The sequence below is a fragment of the Tamandua tetradactyla genome, chromosome 1 (genome assembly GCF_023851605.1).
Source record: "Tamandua tetradactyla isolate mTamTet1 chromosome 1, mTamTet1.pri, whole genome shotgun sequence".
NCBI lineage: Eukaryota > Metazoa > Chordata > Mammalia > Pilosa > Myrmecophagidae > Tamandua > Tamandua tetradactyla.
The window spans coordinates 72,165,637-72,181,866 of record NC_135327.1 but is presented as its reverse complement, the minus strand read 5'-3'; the positions used below and the strand labels follow the sequence as shown (position 1 = coordinate 72,181,866).

The 16,230-nt window shown below is 34.7% G+C and overlaps 1 protein-coding gene across 4 annotated transcripts in view; it reads left to right on the top strand.

The window, feature by feature from the left end:
* ZPBP (zona pellucida binding protein) overlaps positions 1-16,230 on the top strand; it is a 158,064-nt gene that overhangs the window by 63,390 nt on the left and 78,444 nt on the right. For all 4 annotated transcript variants that reach the window (XR_013158698.1, XM_077118912.1, XM_077118919.1 and 1 more), the window contains exon 6: positions 2,016-2,092. Coding sequence is in view for 3 of the 4 variants with exons in the window: in XM_077118912.1 (XP_076975027.1) it covers positions 2,016-2,092 (77 nt within the window). In the remaining variant the exon portion in view is untranslated. The remainder of the gene's footprint in view (positions 1-2,015; positions 2,093-16,230) is intronic.

Genomic DNA, 16,230 nt, shown 5'->3' with positions numbered 1-16,230 from the left:
GTCTGCCTACATTTTTCTCTGATTTGACACTGTGCTCTCTGTGTATCCATTGTGAGTTCCTGATGTATAATTTTGGAAACGTGTATTTTTCTGGGCCTGTACTAGGATAGCCTAATTTTTAGAAGACCTAAGGTAAAAATACACCATAAATAAAACTTTTTTTTCCAAATATGTAGTCCTAATTAGAAGTTTGCTTCAGATGCATTCTTTAATCTGATGTTATCAACACATTAGGATGGATTTTGTTATATTGTTTGTGCTATTTTATTGTGTAGTATTATAATGTGTTATAATAATATTGATCGGATGGCAACAACAAAATTCACAACATGTGCTAGTTTGGTAAGATATGAAATAAGTATGTTGAAATGAAATAAATATTTCCCAGGTTTCCAGTAATGTGCCCTGCATATATTAATCTTTGCATGGTCAATTTTATGATCATCAGATCAATGCATATTTTCACATTGCATATCAAACACATTTTACAAAGCAGATTAGGCAAACAGTGGCAGCATACCATAACAATCTTTCTTCAACAAGATAATATTGTAATAAGAATATTCAAATAACAATAGTACAAGTTATATAAATACTATAGAAAAGTTGTGTTTACAGCTCTTCTTGGCTGGGTATCTGTGTTTTTATTCCAGAGTCAAGTCTGAAGTGGTAGCAGTCACTCAGGGTAAGCCCTGCTCTTGTTGATAAGAGATGCACAAAGAGGGAAAGTAGAAGCATATTAAGACCTAGATTCCAGACAGAACTCCTTTCCTTGAGCCATTGACAAGTCGTATGGCTAAGCCCAAACTCATCGGAAAGAAAGAACACCCTCTCCATGTTTAAGCCATGACACAAGTGTAGATACAGGAAAGATGAAGAATCGTGGCCAACAATTTAATGTGTCATGCTCCTCTTACTTGTTATTCTTCTTTTAAAAAATCTTATGACTTCCTTTTTTGTTCAGAATATAGACCAAAGGCTTTATATTGGTCTGTACAATATGACCTCATGTTACCTCTTCTATTCCATTTGCTTACTCCACTCTAGTTACCCTTACATCTTGCTGTCCTTCTAGCATGACATGCATGTTCTGTCTTGGAGCTTTTACACTATCTGGGTCATCGGTAATTCTCATACTGCCTTCATTTTTTTGTTGTTCAAATATTGTTAATGATCATCTCATTTAAAACTATAACCCTCTTGCCACCTTGCAGTTCCCTGCTTGCTCTCTATTTCACTATCTCTGTCTGTTTCTTTTCTTTTTAACTCTAGTGCATATCCCCTTAGTGCACAATATGGTTATGTGCTTATTGTGCTTATTATTGTCTGTCTCCGCCATTAGAATGTAATCTCCAAAAAGGCAGGAATTTTGTTTACTATTATATCCCAAGAACCTAGCATAACTCCTAACATATTAGGCTCCTGAAAATTATTTTTTGAATAAATGAATACATGCCTGCCTGCATTTCAGTTGCCATGACCACTGCCATAGTCAAACCTTGGTACCTTCCCTGGATTGTCATCATAGTTTATCTTATTTCTGCCACTTTGCAGCTAAAAAATAAGAATTATGTCATTCAAATGACACACAATATGTTATATGGTTAGAGTTAAATGAAGTATTGAATGAATATATATTACTATATATGTATGTGTATATGTGCACAAATATATACATTACAAACATATTATAGAGATTGAAAATAATTCTATTTTTAAAAATTAGATCAGGGATTTAGCAACCTAACTTTCAAAATCAATATCAATCATTAACCATTAAAGAATTTGATTAATTCTTAAATTCACATTTAAGAATGATGTCTGCTTGGTTTATATAAAATAAATCTTTGGCTTAGATTTGTGTCTAAAGAGAGAAATTTAACATTAGACAAATTGTTTAATTTTTAATGATAGAGAAATACTGGGAAAATTATCTGCTTTATATTTCAAAAGCCAATTTAAATATTGCCATCCAATATATTAGACCCATTATAAAATTTAATATATTTTCACAGTTTCATCTCTAGACACTGAAAAAGGATCCAAGGCATGTACAGACCATAATTGTGAATCTTCCAAAAGACTATCTAAGGTACGTTATGTTAGTCTGGAATAAAGAAAAAGTTGACTGAACATGCCTAGTGTGTAAAAAAAAGAAAAAAAAAGCATCATAGCTATTTATAAAACACATCAAACCTTCACATTTAGGGAATTCAAAAATAAAGTTTCAACCATTAATGAATGATAAGAAATTAATAGAAGTGATATCTCTGTAAAATACTTTGAAATTTAGGTTATATAAAGAATTTTATAACTGATTACATGAAGAAGGATGATTTTTACATTTATTTAGCTTTGTTTATTTGGTATTTATAATTTTTAATCACAGTATTTATTATACTTGCTTCATCATATATCTGTTCAACCATCCGTCCTTTAATCTGTCTGTCATTGTTATGACTTTTTTTGATGCAATTTAGAATACGTTTCTGTTATTGTTTTCTTTTGAAGTACGATGTCTATAAAACACAATATACAAATTGTAAATATACCATTCAGTGAGTTTTTTCAAATCCGCATACCATTGTAACCCCAAATTTTACCAATCCTAACCTTAGTAGAATATTACCATTGCCTCTGAAAGTACCTTCATGCTCTTTCCCAGTCAGTGCTCTGCACGGAGGCAACCCCTCTTCTGATTTTTCCATCATAGATGAGTTTTTGTGTGTTCTAGAACCTCATATAAATGAAATCATACAGTATATATTCTTTTATATAAGGCCATTTCCAGGTTTTGTGTACTATGAATAAACCATGAATAAAGCTGTTGGAAACATACCTGTTCTATTTATATATGGACATATGTTATCATTATTCCTGGTTCAGTATCTAGGAGTAGAATTTCTCGGTATAGAGTATGTGCATATTTAATTTATAAGAAATAACTAGGCCTATTTGTAAAGTAATTTCCATCTTATACTCCAACCCAAATTGGGTCAGAGTTTTGATTGCTTCACATTCTCACTGATACTGGCTTTTATCACTCTCAATTAATTTTAACCATTATGCTGGGTATATTACATATCATTGTGATTTTAATTTTAATTTTGATTATTAACAATGTTGCACACTTTTGTCATATGCTTATTTCCATCTTCTTTTGAGAAGTTTTGGTGTCAAGTATGTGGCTAGCATATGTTTTTCATCACATGTGACTTGCCTATTTTTTTAGTGAAGTATCTAGATAGTCTAATTTATCATTTTTTTAAATCTGTTGTAGTTACTGATTGTGCTAGTTTGAAAGGATGTATGTCCCCTAGAAAAGGCATGTTTTAATCTAAATCCCATTTCATAAAGGCAGAATAATCCCTATTCAATAGTATATGTTTGAAACTGTAATCAGATCATCTCCCTGGAGATGTGATTTAATCAAGAGTGGTTGTTAAACTGGATTAGGTGATAACATGTCTCCACCCATTTGGGTGGGCCTTGAGAAGTTTCTAGAGTCCTATAAAAGAGGAAACATTTTGGAGAATGAGAGAGATTCAGAGAGAGCAGAGAAGAATGACATAGCCACAAGAAGGAAAGAGCCCACAAGCCAGCAACCTTTGGAGGTGAGGAAGGAAAATGCCTCCTGAGGAGCTTCATGAAACAGGAAGCCAGGAGAGAAAGCTAGAAGATGACGCCTTGCTCACCACGTGCCCTTCCAGCCAAGAAAGAAATTCTGACTGTGTTTGCCATGTGCCCTTCCACTTGAGAGAGAAACCCTGAATTTAATAAGTTGCTGGTTTATAGTTCTAAGGCCAAGATAATGTCCCAATTAAAGCAAGTCTATATAAATGTCAAATCAAAGGCATCCAGAGAAAGATACCTTGGTTCATGAAGGCCAATGAAGTTCAAGGTTTCTCTCTCAAGTGAAAACGCACATGGCGAATATAGTCAGGGCTTCTCTCTCAGCTGGAAGAGAAGGGCACATGGTGAACATGGCGTAATCTGCTAGCTTTGGTTTCCTGTTTCATGAAACCCCGAGAGGCATTTTCCTTCTTCATCTCCAAAGGTCGCTGGCTGGTAGACTCTCTGCTTCTGGGGGCTATGTCATTCTCTGCTCTCTCAGAAATCTCTTACATTCTCCAAAATGTTTCCTCTTTTATAGGATTCCAGTAAACTAATCAAGCCCCAGCCAAATGGGTGGAGACGTGTCTTCACTTAAATCTGCTTTAACAGTCACTCTTGATTGAGTTACATCTCCAGGGAGATGATCTAATTATAGTTTCAAACATACAATACTGAATAGGGATTAGAAGAAACGGCTGCCTTTACAAAATGGGATTAGGATTAAAACATGACTTTTCTAGGGTACATACATTCTTTCAAACCAGCACATTTCACCCCCTGGACCCTAAAAAGGACATGTTTTTCCTATATACAAAATACATTCATTCCATCATAATGTCAGAAACGCTTAAACCATTTCAGTAACAATATAAATGAAATACAAAGTTAGAAACAGTACAAACTCCTATCAAAATTAGTTGCAGGGGGCAGGCCACAGTGGCTCAGCAGGCAGAGTTCTCGCCTGCCATGCCAGAGGTCCTGGGTTCGATTCCTGGTGCCTTCCCATGTTAAAAAAAAAAAAATTAGTTACAGGCATGGTCTGTTCTAAGGCAAAGTTCTCCTCTGGCTCTGGACCTATAAAAACTCAGAACAAATTGTATGCTGCCAACACTCAAAGGAGGAACATTCGTAGGATACATATACCCATTTCCATAGGGAGGATAGAACACAGGGGTGACCAGACCCATACAGTTTCAAAACTCCACAGGACAAAGTCCATATGATTTCAAAGTCAGAGAGTCATTTATATTTGGGGCTTCTGAAAGCAGCAATCTCACCCTTTCCAAGGGCCTATGCAAAGGCCTGCCTTTCTCCAAATGCAGCCTTGAGGCATATTGGGGAGACCACCTTTTTCTTGGCTCCACCCTCTCCAAGGATCATGGCTGCACCTGGGCTCTCTCTCGTCTCTGGGGCACACACTCAACCCCTCCATATGGTGGCAGCCAGGCTCTCCCCAAACCCCAGGGAATGTGCTTCACCCTCTCCAAGGCCTGAGGTGGCATGACTCTTCCACTGCAATGAGGTGGAAGGCCCATCCTCTGCCTTTGGGGCAAACTCACCCTCTCCATGAGCTTGGGTGGGTCAGCTCTCCTGCCTCAAGGCTTCTTGACTTCAGACCTCAGCCTCCATGGCTTTGCCTCTGAAGTTATTTTTCCTCCAATGTATCCCTTGTCTGACCCCCCCAGTCCAGATTGGCAGCAGCTCTGTTTATGCAGGTGCCACAGCACTCTCATTGGCTTTCTGTGCAGTAGCCTTGGATCATGCCCATCAGATATGAGGAGTTTCCACAAATCCTTCCTGGATAACTCCATGTCCAATTCTAGCTTTCTCTGAAATGGCTCACTGGTTTCACATTTGGCCATGGCTTCATGTGAGGCAGTATTCTCTGGGGTCTCCCTTCCTGGAAGCCCAGAATTTTCCAAAATATCAATTTCTGGTTTCTTTGTACCCATGAGTTCAGTTCTCAGCTTATCTCTCTCCTGTCACATTTCCCTTGTAGACTCTGCTTCTTGGAGAGAAGAAACCAGGCTGTACTTTCGACATTTAATTTGGAGATCTTTTTTTGCTAAATATCCAGGTTCATGGCTTTTAAAATCTGCCTTCCAGCCAAAGCCACTCATCAATTTTGCCAGATTATCTACCATTTTAAAACAAGGCTCATCTTCCTTCCAGTCTGTAATAACATGTACCTCATTTCTGTCTAAGGCTTTATCAGAAGTGTCTTTAGAATCCGCATTTCTATCAAGTCTCTTCAAAGCATTCTAGACCTTCTCTATCAAGCTTATTACAACTCCCCCAGATTATTCCCCTTATCCATTTAAAAAGCCTTTTCAACATGTTTAGTATTTGCAAACTGAAGCAGCGCCCCACTCTCCTGTACCAAAATCTGTTCTAGTTTGCTAGCTGCTGAAATGCAGTATACTAGAAACAGAATGGCTGTTAAAAAGGGGAATTTAAAAGTTGCTAGTTTACAGTTCTAAGGCCAAGATGATGTCCCAATTAAAGCAAGTGTATAGAAATGTCAAATCAAAGGCATCCAGAGAAAGATACCTTGGTGCAAGAAGGCCCATGAAGTTCAGGGTTTCTCTCTCAAGTGAGAAGGCACATGGCGAACATAGTCAGGGTTTCTCAGCTGGAACGGCACATGGTGAACATGGCACCATCTGCTAGCTTTCTTTCCTAGCTTCCTGTTTCATGAAGCTCCCTGGGAGGTGTTTTCCTTCTTTATCTCCAAAGACTCTCTGCTTCTCATGTCTGTGTCATTCTCTGCTCTCAGAAATCTCTTCCATTCTCCAAAATGTTTCCTCTTTTATAGGATTCCAGTAGACTAATCAAGACCCACCCAAATGGTGGAGACACATCTCTACCTAATCCAGTTTAACAATCACTCTTGATTGAGTCACATCACCAGGGAGATGATCTAAAACAGTTTCAAACATACAGTACTGAATAGGGATTATAAGAAACAATTGCCTTTACAAAATGGGTTTAGGATTAAAACATGACTTTTCTAGGGTACATACAGAACCGACACAGTTCTGATCTACTGGCAAAGGAGTTTCTTAGTATTCTTTTATCAAGAAATTCTTTATTCACCTTCATAAAGACATACTTTGTATTTAATGTGTTTTATTTTTTCCTGTGGCTGTTTTCAATTTTTTTTCTTTTATCTTTAGTTTGAAGTAATTTCATGTGCCTAGGTTTGTTCTTCTGGCATCTATCCTGCTTGCGATTGGCTTGTGGTTCTTGAATCTATAATTTAAATGTATAATTTACTGTTTTTCATCAAATGGGGAGAATTACAGCCATTATTTCTTCCATTTTTATTTCCCCTCGCTATTTTCTATTTTCTTCATCTTGATGTGCAAACACACATGTAGCTTGAACTTCTCAGAGCTTGATGTATTGTTTCTGAGACAGGATCACATTTTGGGGGAGAAAATGAGCAATCCAAGAAGCCAAGACATAAACTAAGACTTTTTCTGACCTAGCTTTGGGAGTCATCCAGCATCGCATTTACTGCATTTTATGAATTGGTCAAAGCACTCATAGAACTGCCTGCTTCAGAGAAGGGATAGAACCTTCATTCATCTCTGAGATGGATGATGTAAAATCTGTAGCCATGTTTTAAATTGTCAGAACAAGTTTAAAGGGATATTCATACACGTGATTTTAACATCTGTTTTAAAGTTGAATATTTTATTGAGATAATTTCAGATTCACATGCCATCATAAGAATGATACAGAGAGCTCCTTTGTATAATTTTTCTATCTCCTCTTCCCCAGTGGTAATTATTGGAAACTTATGGTACAGTATCACAGCCATTGACATCAATGTAGTCCACTGATCTCATTCATTTTTCCCGAGTTTACTTGTGTTCATTTGTGTCTTTGTTAGTATGTTTTATACCATTTTATCCCTTGTGTAGGTTCATGTCTCCACCCTAAGGTCAAAAGCACTGAACAATTAAAAAGCCACAAGATTCCTTGTGTTACCCTTTTATGACCGCATGCACCTTTCTCCTGACACATTTCCAATTCCCTCTTTCCTAACACCTGACATTCACTATTCTGTCCTCCATTTTTAAGGTTTCAAAAACATTATATAAAGGGTATCATACAATATATAACCTTCTGACACTGGATTTTTAAACTCAGCATAAATTTCTTAAAGATCCAACCAAGATGATTCATTTATCAATAGTTTGTTACTTTTTAATACGGGTATTCCATGGTGGAGTTTGTTTAACCATAACCTGTTGAAGGACAACTGGGATGGTCCCAGTTTTTGATTTTTACAAATGAGATTGCTGTAAATATTCCTGTATAAGCTTTTATGTAAATATAAGTTATCATTTGTGCATTTAATTCCCAAGAGTACAATTAGTGGGTCATATGGTAATTCCATGATTAGTATATAGGAAAATGCCAGACTGCTTCTGAGAGTACTCTACCATTTTACATTCCCATCAGCAACGTATGAGTGACTTAGTTTCTCCCCATGGTGTTATCACTATTTTTTATTTTAGTCATTCTTATAGATGTGTAGTGATATCTGATTATAGTTTAAATCAGATTTCCCTCATGAATAATGATGTTAATACTTGCTTCTGGTTATTTGTCACCTGTACATCCTCTGAGTTGAGATGTTAGTCTTTTGCCCTCTTTTAATTGGATTTGTTTCATTTTATATAGTCTAGATAGTAGTACTCTGTAGTTTACATTACTTGTAAATACTTTCTCCTAGATTGTAGCTTGTCTTTTCCTCATCTTCATGTGGGTTTTGTCTTTTCATTCTCTTCACCTGGATTTTCATAGATAAAACAGTTTTAATTTTGATGAGGTCAAGTGTATGATTTTTCCCTTTTATGGATCATGTTCTTGGCATTATAATTCTTTGCCTAACTCTGAATCCTGAATATTTATCTCTCCCATTTTTTTTCGCCAAAATTTTACAATTTTCCATTTTCCATGAAGTTTGATCATTTTTAAATTAATTTTTGTATAAGGTATGAAGTTTAGGTCAAGTGTTTTTGTTGTTTTATTTTGTTTTTGCCTCCAAATGTCCAGTTGCTGTGGTACCATTTATTGAAAAAGATATCCTCCCTTCTTTGAATTGCCTTTGCATTTTTGTTAAAAATTTGTTGAGAATAATTGTGTGGATCTATTTCTGGGTTTCCTATTCTGTTCCATCGGTCTGTGTGTCTGTGCCCCAACCACTATCACATTATCTTGTCTACTAAAATTGTAATAAGCCTTAATATAGGGTAGAGTACTTCATTGCATTGTATTTTTATATTGTCAGGATTGTTTTAGCTCTTCTAGGATCTGTGCCTTTCTATATAAATTTTAGAATGTTTGCCTATTTCTACATAAAATATTGCTGGGATTTTAATATGTATGACATTAAAGCTGTGTATAAGTTTGGGGAGAATTTATTCTTTACCATGTTGATTCTTCCAATCCATGAACATGAAATGTTTCTCCGTTTCTTAAGCTCTTTGATTTATTTCATTAGTGTTATGTAACTTTCAGCATCCAAGTCCTGTAATTATTTTTTTAATCTAAACATTTCTTTTGGTAGTGGTGTTGAGATATTGTAAATGGCATTGTGTTTTAAATTTCAGTTTCCACTTGTTCATTGTTAGTTCATAGCAATGTGATTGTTGTGTGTTGGTTTTGCATGTTGTGGACTTGCTGAACTCACTTGTTAGAGCTCTGATAGCTTTTTGTACTTTGGGCTTTTCTGTGTGGGTCATAGTGTTATCTGCAAATTGAACCTGTTTCAATGCTGTTCCTTTCTAACCTATATCTCATTTTCTTTCTTTTTGCCTTGATTAGAACTTCCAGTATTATGTTGAATAGGAATGTGAGAGTGAACATCCTTGCCTTGTTCCCAGTTTTAGGTGAAAAGCATTCAGTCTTTTATCACTAAGAATTACGTTAACTGTGTGTGTTTTTTTTGTAGATGATTTTTATCAAAGTGCGGTAATTGTTCTCTAATTTTAACTTGGTGGAATTTTTATTATGAATGGGTATTGGATTTCGCTAAAGGATTTTCTGCATCAATAGATAAGATATTTTTCTTCTTTAGCTTGTTTTTTATGATGGATTACACTGATTGATTTTAGAATGTTGAACCAATCTTGCATATTTGGATTATCTTGTGATTCTTGGCCTGGGTATTTCTTTCTTTTTTTTTTTTTTTTTTAAATTACAGATTTGATTCCTTTGATGGTTACAGAACTATGCACATTATCTTTTTCATTAGAGCTGGGTGTTTGTTCTTTGTGGCATTTGAAGAATTGGTGCATTATTTCTAATTGACCAAATTTATGAGCATGAAGTTGTGTGACGTTTTCTCTTATTATCCCTTAATGAATGTAAGAGCTGTATTGATATCATCTATTTCATTATTGATATTTGTGTTTATGTCTTCTGTTCATTTTTGGCGTTATTGCTAGAACTTTATCAATGTTATTAATTTTTCCAAAGACCTTGTTTTTTGTTTCATTGATCTTTATCTTCCCATTTTTTCAATTTTGTAAATTTTAGTTGTCAGCTTTATTTCCTTCCTTCCGTTTGCTTTGGATTTATTATTATTTACTTTTTATAGTTTTTTTTTAAGTAGAAACTTAGATTATTGTTTTGCATTCTTTCCTGTTTTCTGATGTAAGAATGTCATGTTTTAAATTTCCCTCTTGGTGCTGCATTACTTGCATCCCACATATTTTGCAGTTTTCTGTTTCGTTCAGTTCTGTATATTTAAAAAAAAAAATCTATGAACTTTGTGTTTTCTTCACCATAAAGTGGAAGGTTAGATTCATCAAAAGATAAAGAATAATTATAGGCTTTCTTGTGTTCTTCCTTTATTACATTCAAAATACTACAACAATTTGCAGCATTCAAATATTACCTGTACTGATTCCAGATTTTCGTTGAGGTTAGCATTTCCTGCATTGGGGTGGTGTTTTTGCAGTGGGGTAGATACAGATAAGATTACTATCAGCCTAAAGTTAGTGAAACTTGGTAGCAGGTGGGATATTTGTGTAGGAGGTCATCTGATACTATATATGGCCATTCCTTAGAGAAAACATTTTGAGCTTCTCCTTACTTAATTTAATATACTGGATTGAAGATTTTTATTGAACAAAAATGTAAATCAAGGCAGCACAGTTATATGCAAAGAAAGGGCATTTGAACAAGTACTTCTCTGAACCAATGTTCAATTTCCTTTTCTCTCAGTATAGCTGGGAAAGGGGCATACACGTCTTGATGTACTTTCCTTAAGAAACATGGTCAACATTATCTCCTTGAGAGGGAGGAATCCTTTCAGAAAAATGTTTGAATCTTTTTTTAGTGATAGCTTTGCATTTAATTATTAAAATAAAAAATTAGAATGTTAAACTTTATATGTATATTTTATGATCTTTCCATTTTTAAGTAATTTTATTTGTATACATTTTATGGTAATTGCCTTATGAATTACAATATATAAACCTAATTTATCACATTCTACTGGTATTGACATTTTATCACTTTAAGTAGGACATAGAAAGTTTGCTTCCATTTGGGTACATTTACCCTTACAACTTTAAAAAAATATAATTGCCTTAAGTATCTCCTCTACATATATTGAGCATCATATCAAATGGTATTATATTTTTGCTCAAAAGCTCATGAAGAGAAATAGTCTATTATATATATTCCTGTTCTTTTACTGACCTTTTTTCTTTCTTCATTTTTGTTATTTCCTTTCTGATTAGAGAATTTTCTTTAGCTTTTCTTTTAGAGTAAGTCAGCTGGTGATGAAGTCTCTTAGTTTCCCTTTGTCTAATACTACCTTTATTTCCTCTTCATTCCTGAAAGATATTTTTACTAGATATGATATTTGGGATTTACACTCCTTTTCCTTCAGCACTTGAAAAGTGTGTCATTTCCTTTTACCTCATCTGATTTTTGGTGAGAAATCATCTCATTCAAATTGTTATTCCCCTATTGGTAATTCTCCTCTAGCTGCTTTCAAGAATTTTTCTTTATGCTTAATTTTCAGAAGTTTCATTATGTTGTATCTTGACATAGATTTCTTTGAGTCTAATTTTTTTGCTTAGCTTCTTGAATCTGTAGGTTTATGCCTTTCATCAAATTCTGGAAATTTTCAGTCATTATTTCTGCAAATTTTCTTTCAGCCCTTCCCTATAATCTCTTCTCCTTCTAGGACTCAGTGACACAGATATTAAATCTTATGGTATTTTCCCACAGGTCCCTGAAATTCTTTTTGTTATATTTTAAGTCTATTTTCTCTCTGTTGTTCAGCTTCAGTAATTTTAGTTTCTCTATCTCCAAGTTCACTGATTTTTAAAAATCCCCTCTGTTCTCATGTTGAACTTAGGCATTGACTTTTTAAATTTTATTGTTGTTGTATTTCTCTATTTGTGTATTCTTTATATGTTTTTATTTTTTGATGAAATTTCCTATTCTCTGCTAAGACTTTCTGTTTTTCCTTTTGTTTCAAGTGTGTTCTTAATTTTTTTGTAAAAGCATTTTTATATGATGGTTGATTTTAATTTTTTCAGATAGTTTTAACCTGTCATTTGGTATCTGTTGATTGTCCTCTTTTCTTTCAAGTTGACATTTTCCTAGTTCTTGGTGTGCAGAGTTTTTTTCAATTAAAACCTGGACATTTTGGAACTCTGATCTTATAGAATAATCTTCCTCCTCCTCCTTTTTTTGCTGGCTTCTTCTGACACTACTTCAACAGGGACACATGGGTGTGGGTGAGTAGAGTGCTTAATAATTGACGAGTTAGGGTAGAAATCCTGGCTCCCCACTTGGCATCTTTTGATACCTGTTGAAGGGGGTTAGTACTACTTTTTATGGCTGGGCGGGGTTGGAAGTTTCTACTTTCTACTAGGTTGCCATGCTGTCTGTGAGGGATAGGATGTCTTTGTTCTGCTCTAGAGATTCCATGTGGGGTAGCCTCATTATGGTCAATAGTGATGATTTTCCATTAGGGTTCATTTAAAACGACCCCAGAGGGAGTGGTGAGGACATCTCATTACTGATGTGTAGGGGTATAATAAGTTCATGCCCTCCATTTATTAAAGCCTATAGGGCAAGGTGGCCTCTTTACTGCCCAGAGGGATGAAAGTTACAGCTTCTTACTTTGCCTTATCTGAAACCACCGTATTGGGGAATTAGAGTGCTTCTCTTTTTTTTTTTTTTTGGTATGGGCAGGCACTGGGAATTGAACCTGGATCTCTGGCATGGCAGGTGAGAATTCTCTGCCTGCTGAACCACCATGGCCCACCCTAGAGTGCTTCTTACAGCCTGGTGCTAGGGTGGAAGTGTAAGCTCTCACTCAGCTTTTGGCAACTGCGTGGAGGTGGAGCCAATTTATATGTGTGTGTGTGTGTGTGTGTGTGTGTGTGTGTGTGTGGTGGCTGACTGGTGTAGATCAGTTATCATCTAAAAGTGTTCTGTCTTACAAGACTGCTCTTTTCCTGGTTCTTTGGCTAGAAAGAACAGGCTTTGTTTTGGCCTTTTTTTTCATCTGTACCCCTTGGCATTTCTGATTACTGGCTTCTTCAACTCCAACTCTGAGATATATGAGGCAAGATATATATATCTGTCAGATATATTACCAATCCTGAGGTCTCTGGCAGGTCTGATTTCTCCTCTCCACTTTTCAGAGTTTTATGTATAATGCCTGGAATTTTTAGACATACTTAGGAGAAGGAGTAGGGAAAAGTACATCAATTCCATCCTTCTGGTAATGGAAGTCTTTGGAAAAGTACCTTTCATTTTGATAATTCTAATTCAAATATTTTTTATTTTATTTATGTCTTTGCATGTGCATGTGTGTGTGTGTGTGTGTGGACATTTACTTTATTTAAGAAGTCTGCAGCCAGGCTGTAAAGATATTGTGTGGTATTGATTTCTAGACATTGTAGCTTTTGTGTTTGGTTCTGTGATCCAAAGCCAAGTTAGTGTTTATACATGTTGTAAACTAAGGTTTAAAGTTCATTCTCTCCCCATGAGATTTCAGTTCAATTGGTTGAAAGTCTGTTCTTTTCTCATTGAATTATCTTTACAACCTTGTTGAAAAACAGTTAGTACATACTTATGAGTCCACTTCTAGACTATCTTCTGTTCCTTTGATCTATATTCCTCTTTTTACATCAAAACTACGTTGTTTTGAATATAGTAGCTGTGTAGCAAGTTTTGAAATCAGGAATTATAAGTCTTCTAACTTTGTTCTTCAAAATTGTTATGCCTATTTTAGATACTTTTAATCTCTAAATTCATTTTAGAACTAGCTAGTCAATACCTTACAAAAATTCCTCCTGTGATTTTGATCAGGAATGTGTTGAATCTGTGAATCAATTTGGTGAAATAGTTAGCTTTCTCATCTATGAACTGATATTTCTCTCCACTTATTTCGGTTTTCTTTGAATTCTCCTAATGATGTTTTGGATTTTTGTGTGTTCATGTCTTGTACATGTTTTGTACATATGTTGTTTTGTTTTGTTTTTGTTTGTTTGTTTTGCTTATTTGTTTGTTTTTTGGGGAAGTGCATGGGCCAGAAATTGAACCCAGGTCTCCCACGGGACAAGCAAGAATTCTACCACTGAACTACCCTTGTTTGCCCGATATGTGTGGACCAATTCTTACCATTTTTCACAAACCATTTACCCAGGTTTCCTATCCTTCAGAGTTGGTTCTTCTCCTATCTTCTTTTGGAAATAACAAATGTTTTCGGAATTATATTTTCATTCTATAATCTTTTAGTGACTTTGCTTCAAAATTTAATGTATGTATTTAGAAAAATAAAGTTATTTAGTTTATTTACTTACCCTCCTAAAAAATATAAGGACCTTAAAGCCCTTTTAACTCTCATGATTACCTTTAATCTTTCATGGTTTTATTTTCCAGTAAAAATTTTTAGTTCCATTTTAAATTTTCCTTAATTTTTCTGTTACTAAGATTGTCAGTATCTGTTTCAGTTCACCACAATTTTATCAATTTCTTTGCTTACTTTTCCTTTTTGAGCTCTGCATTTCTTGTGTCATTTTTCTTTTTCTAGTGTTTGTCATGCTCTGAGCATCTTGAAATTGAGAATTTATTGCTGTCATCACTTATGGAAATTTTTCAGACATAATCTCTTTAAAAATTACTTTTCCCCTATATACCACTGTGGAATTTCTATTGGATGTATTTTGGATTTTCTCATTGCTTCCTCCATCTGTTTTATATCACCTTACAATTTTTTCTTCCTTTTTATATATTTCATTCTGGGTAATTTTAAAGATATTTATAGTATTTCCTATTCTGGCTCCATCTGGACCTAATTTCAAGTGTGCGTATTCTTTTTTAGATGGTAAAATTTTTTCCCTCATGTTTCTATTCTATTGTTATGTCTTTATGTATTTTAAGCATAGTTTTATAATTTTTTTATTTTAGGTAAGTGAAACTCCATTATATAAACTTTTTGATTGTCTATTTTGGCTGTTCTTTGTTTCTTCTGTTGATTAATTTCGTGATGATTAATTTCATCACATATTTGAAAATTCTGATGATGAGGTCATGTTAATCAGGCCTTTATAAATAGATAGCCAAGGTGGCCTATCATGTGAGTGTGTTTCTACAGCTTGTTTTTGCTTTTGCCCAGTGCTACAGGGTTATTTCTAATTAAAGACAAGTTTTAAAATTTAATTTATTGGTTTGTGATTTCTTGGACCACACAGAAAATGCAAATAAAAACTCTGCACCCACCTACAAGCAGACCATTGCTTCAGAATTTTCAGGGGACTTAAGACAAGATTTTTTTTTTTTCTTCTTTTTTTTTTTTTTCTGGCTTTGACAGAAAACTTTCTTGTTTACTCCCCTTTGTAAGGATTTTTGTTTTTTCCTGGTAATCTGTTTCCCTTGGGCTCTTGTTTTCCTTTAACAGGCTTAATCTTTTCTCCTTTTCTCTTTAGGTTTTTAAAATAGGAGACCCTAGAATATTGAGACTGACACCAAATGAATTAAGGGCTCAACTACTTACTATTAGGTCTGCAGTTTTTTCCTCATTTTTAACCCTTATATTTTCCTTTTTTTCCTTTCCTTCCCTCCCTTCCTTCTTTCCTTCCTTCTACCATCTCTCTGTCTCTCTCTCTTTCCATTGTTGTAATATGACTGTATAAGGTCTTTGTTCTCTTTATTCGTCTGGGTGGTTTTTAATGGGAGGATTTTTCGGAATATCTGATATGCCACATGGTGGAAAAGAGAACTTTTCCTATATTTTAAATCTCATTTCCACCTTCCCATTACCTATCTTTTCTGCTTGCTTTTACCTCTGAGGAACATACTATTTTTAAAAAATAATATGCTGGTTTGAATATGTAATAACTCAGAAATAATAATTACAGTAATTTTTTTCATTTTTTTTCTATAGAGCCTAATTTTTTTAGGCTGTTTCAATATTTTTTATATAGCAACCACCACTTTAGTTATACAGCTGAATGGAGAGTATATTCTTCTCATTTTAATTCAAGATTTTAATAGTCCCTGTATTACAAAGTGAGGGGTTTCTGTTCTGAAGTCCTGGGATTCATTGTTTTCTATGAATGC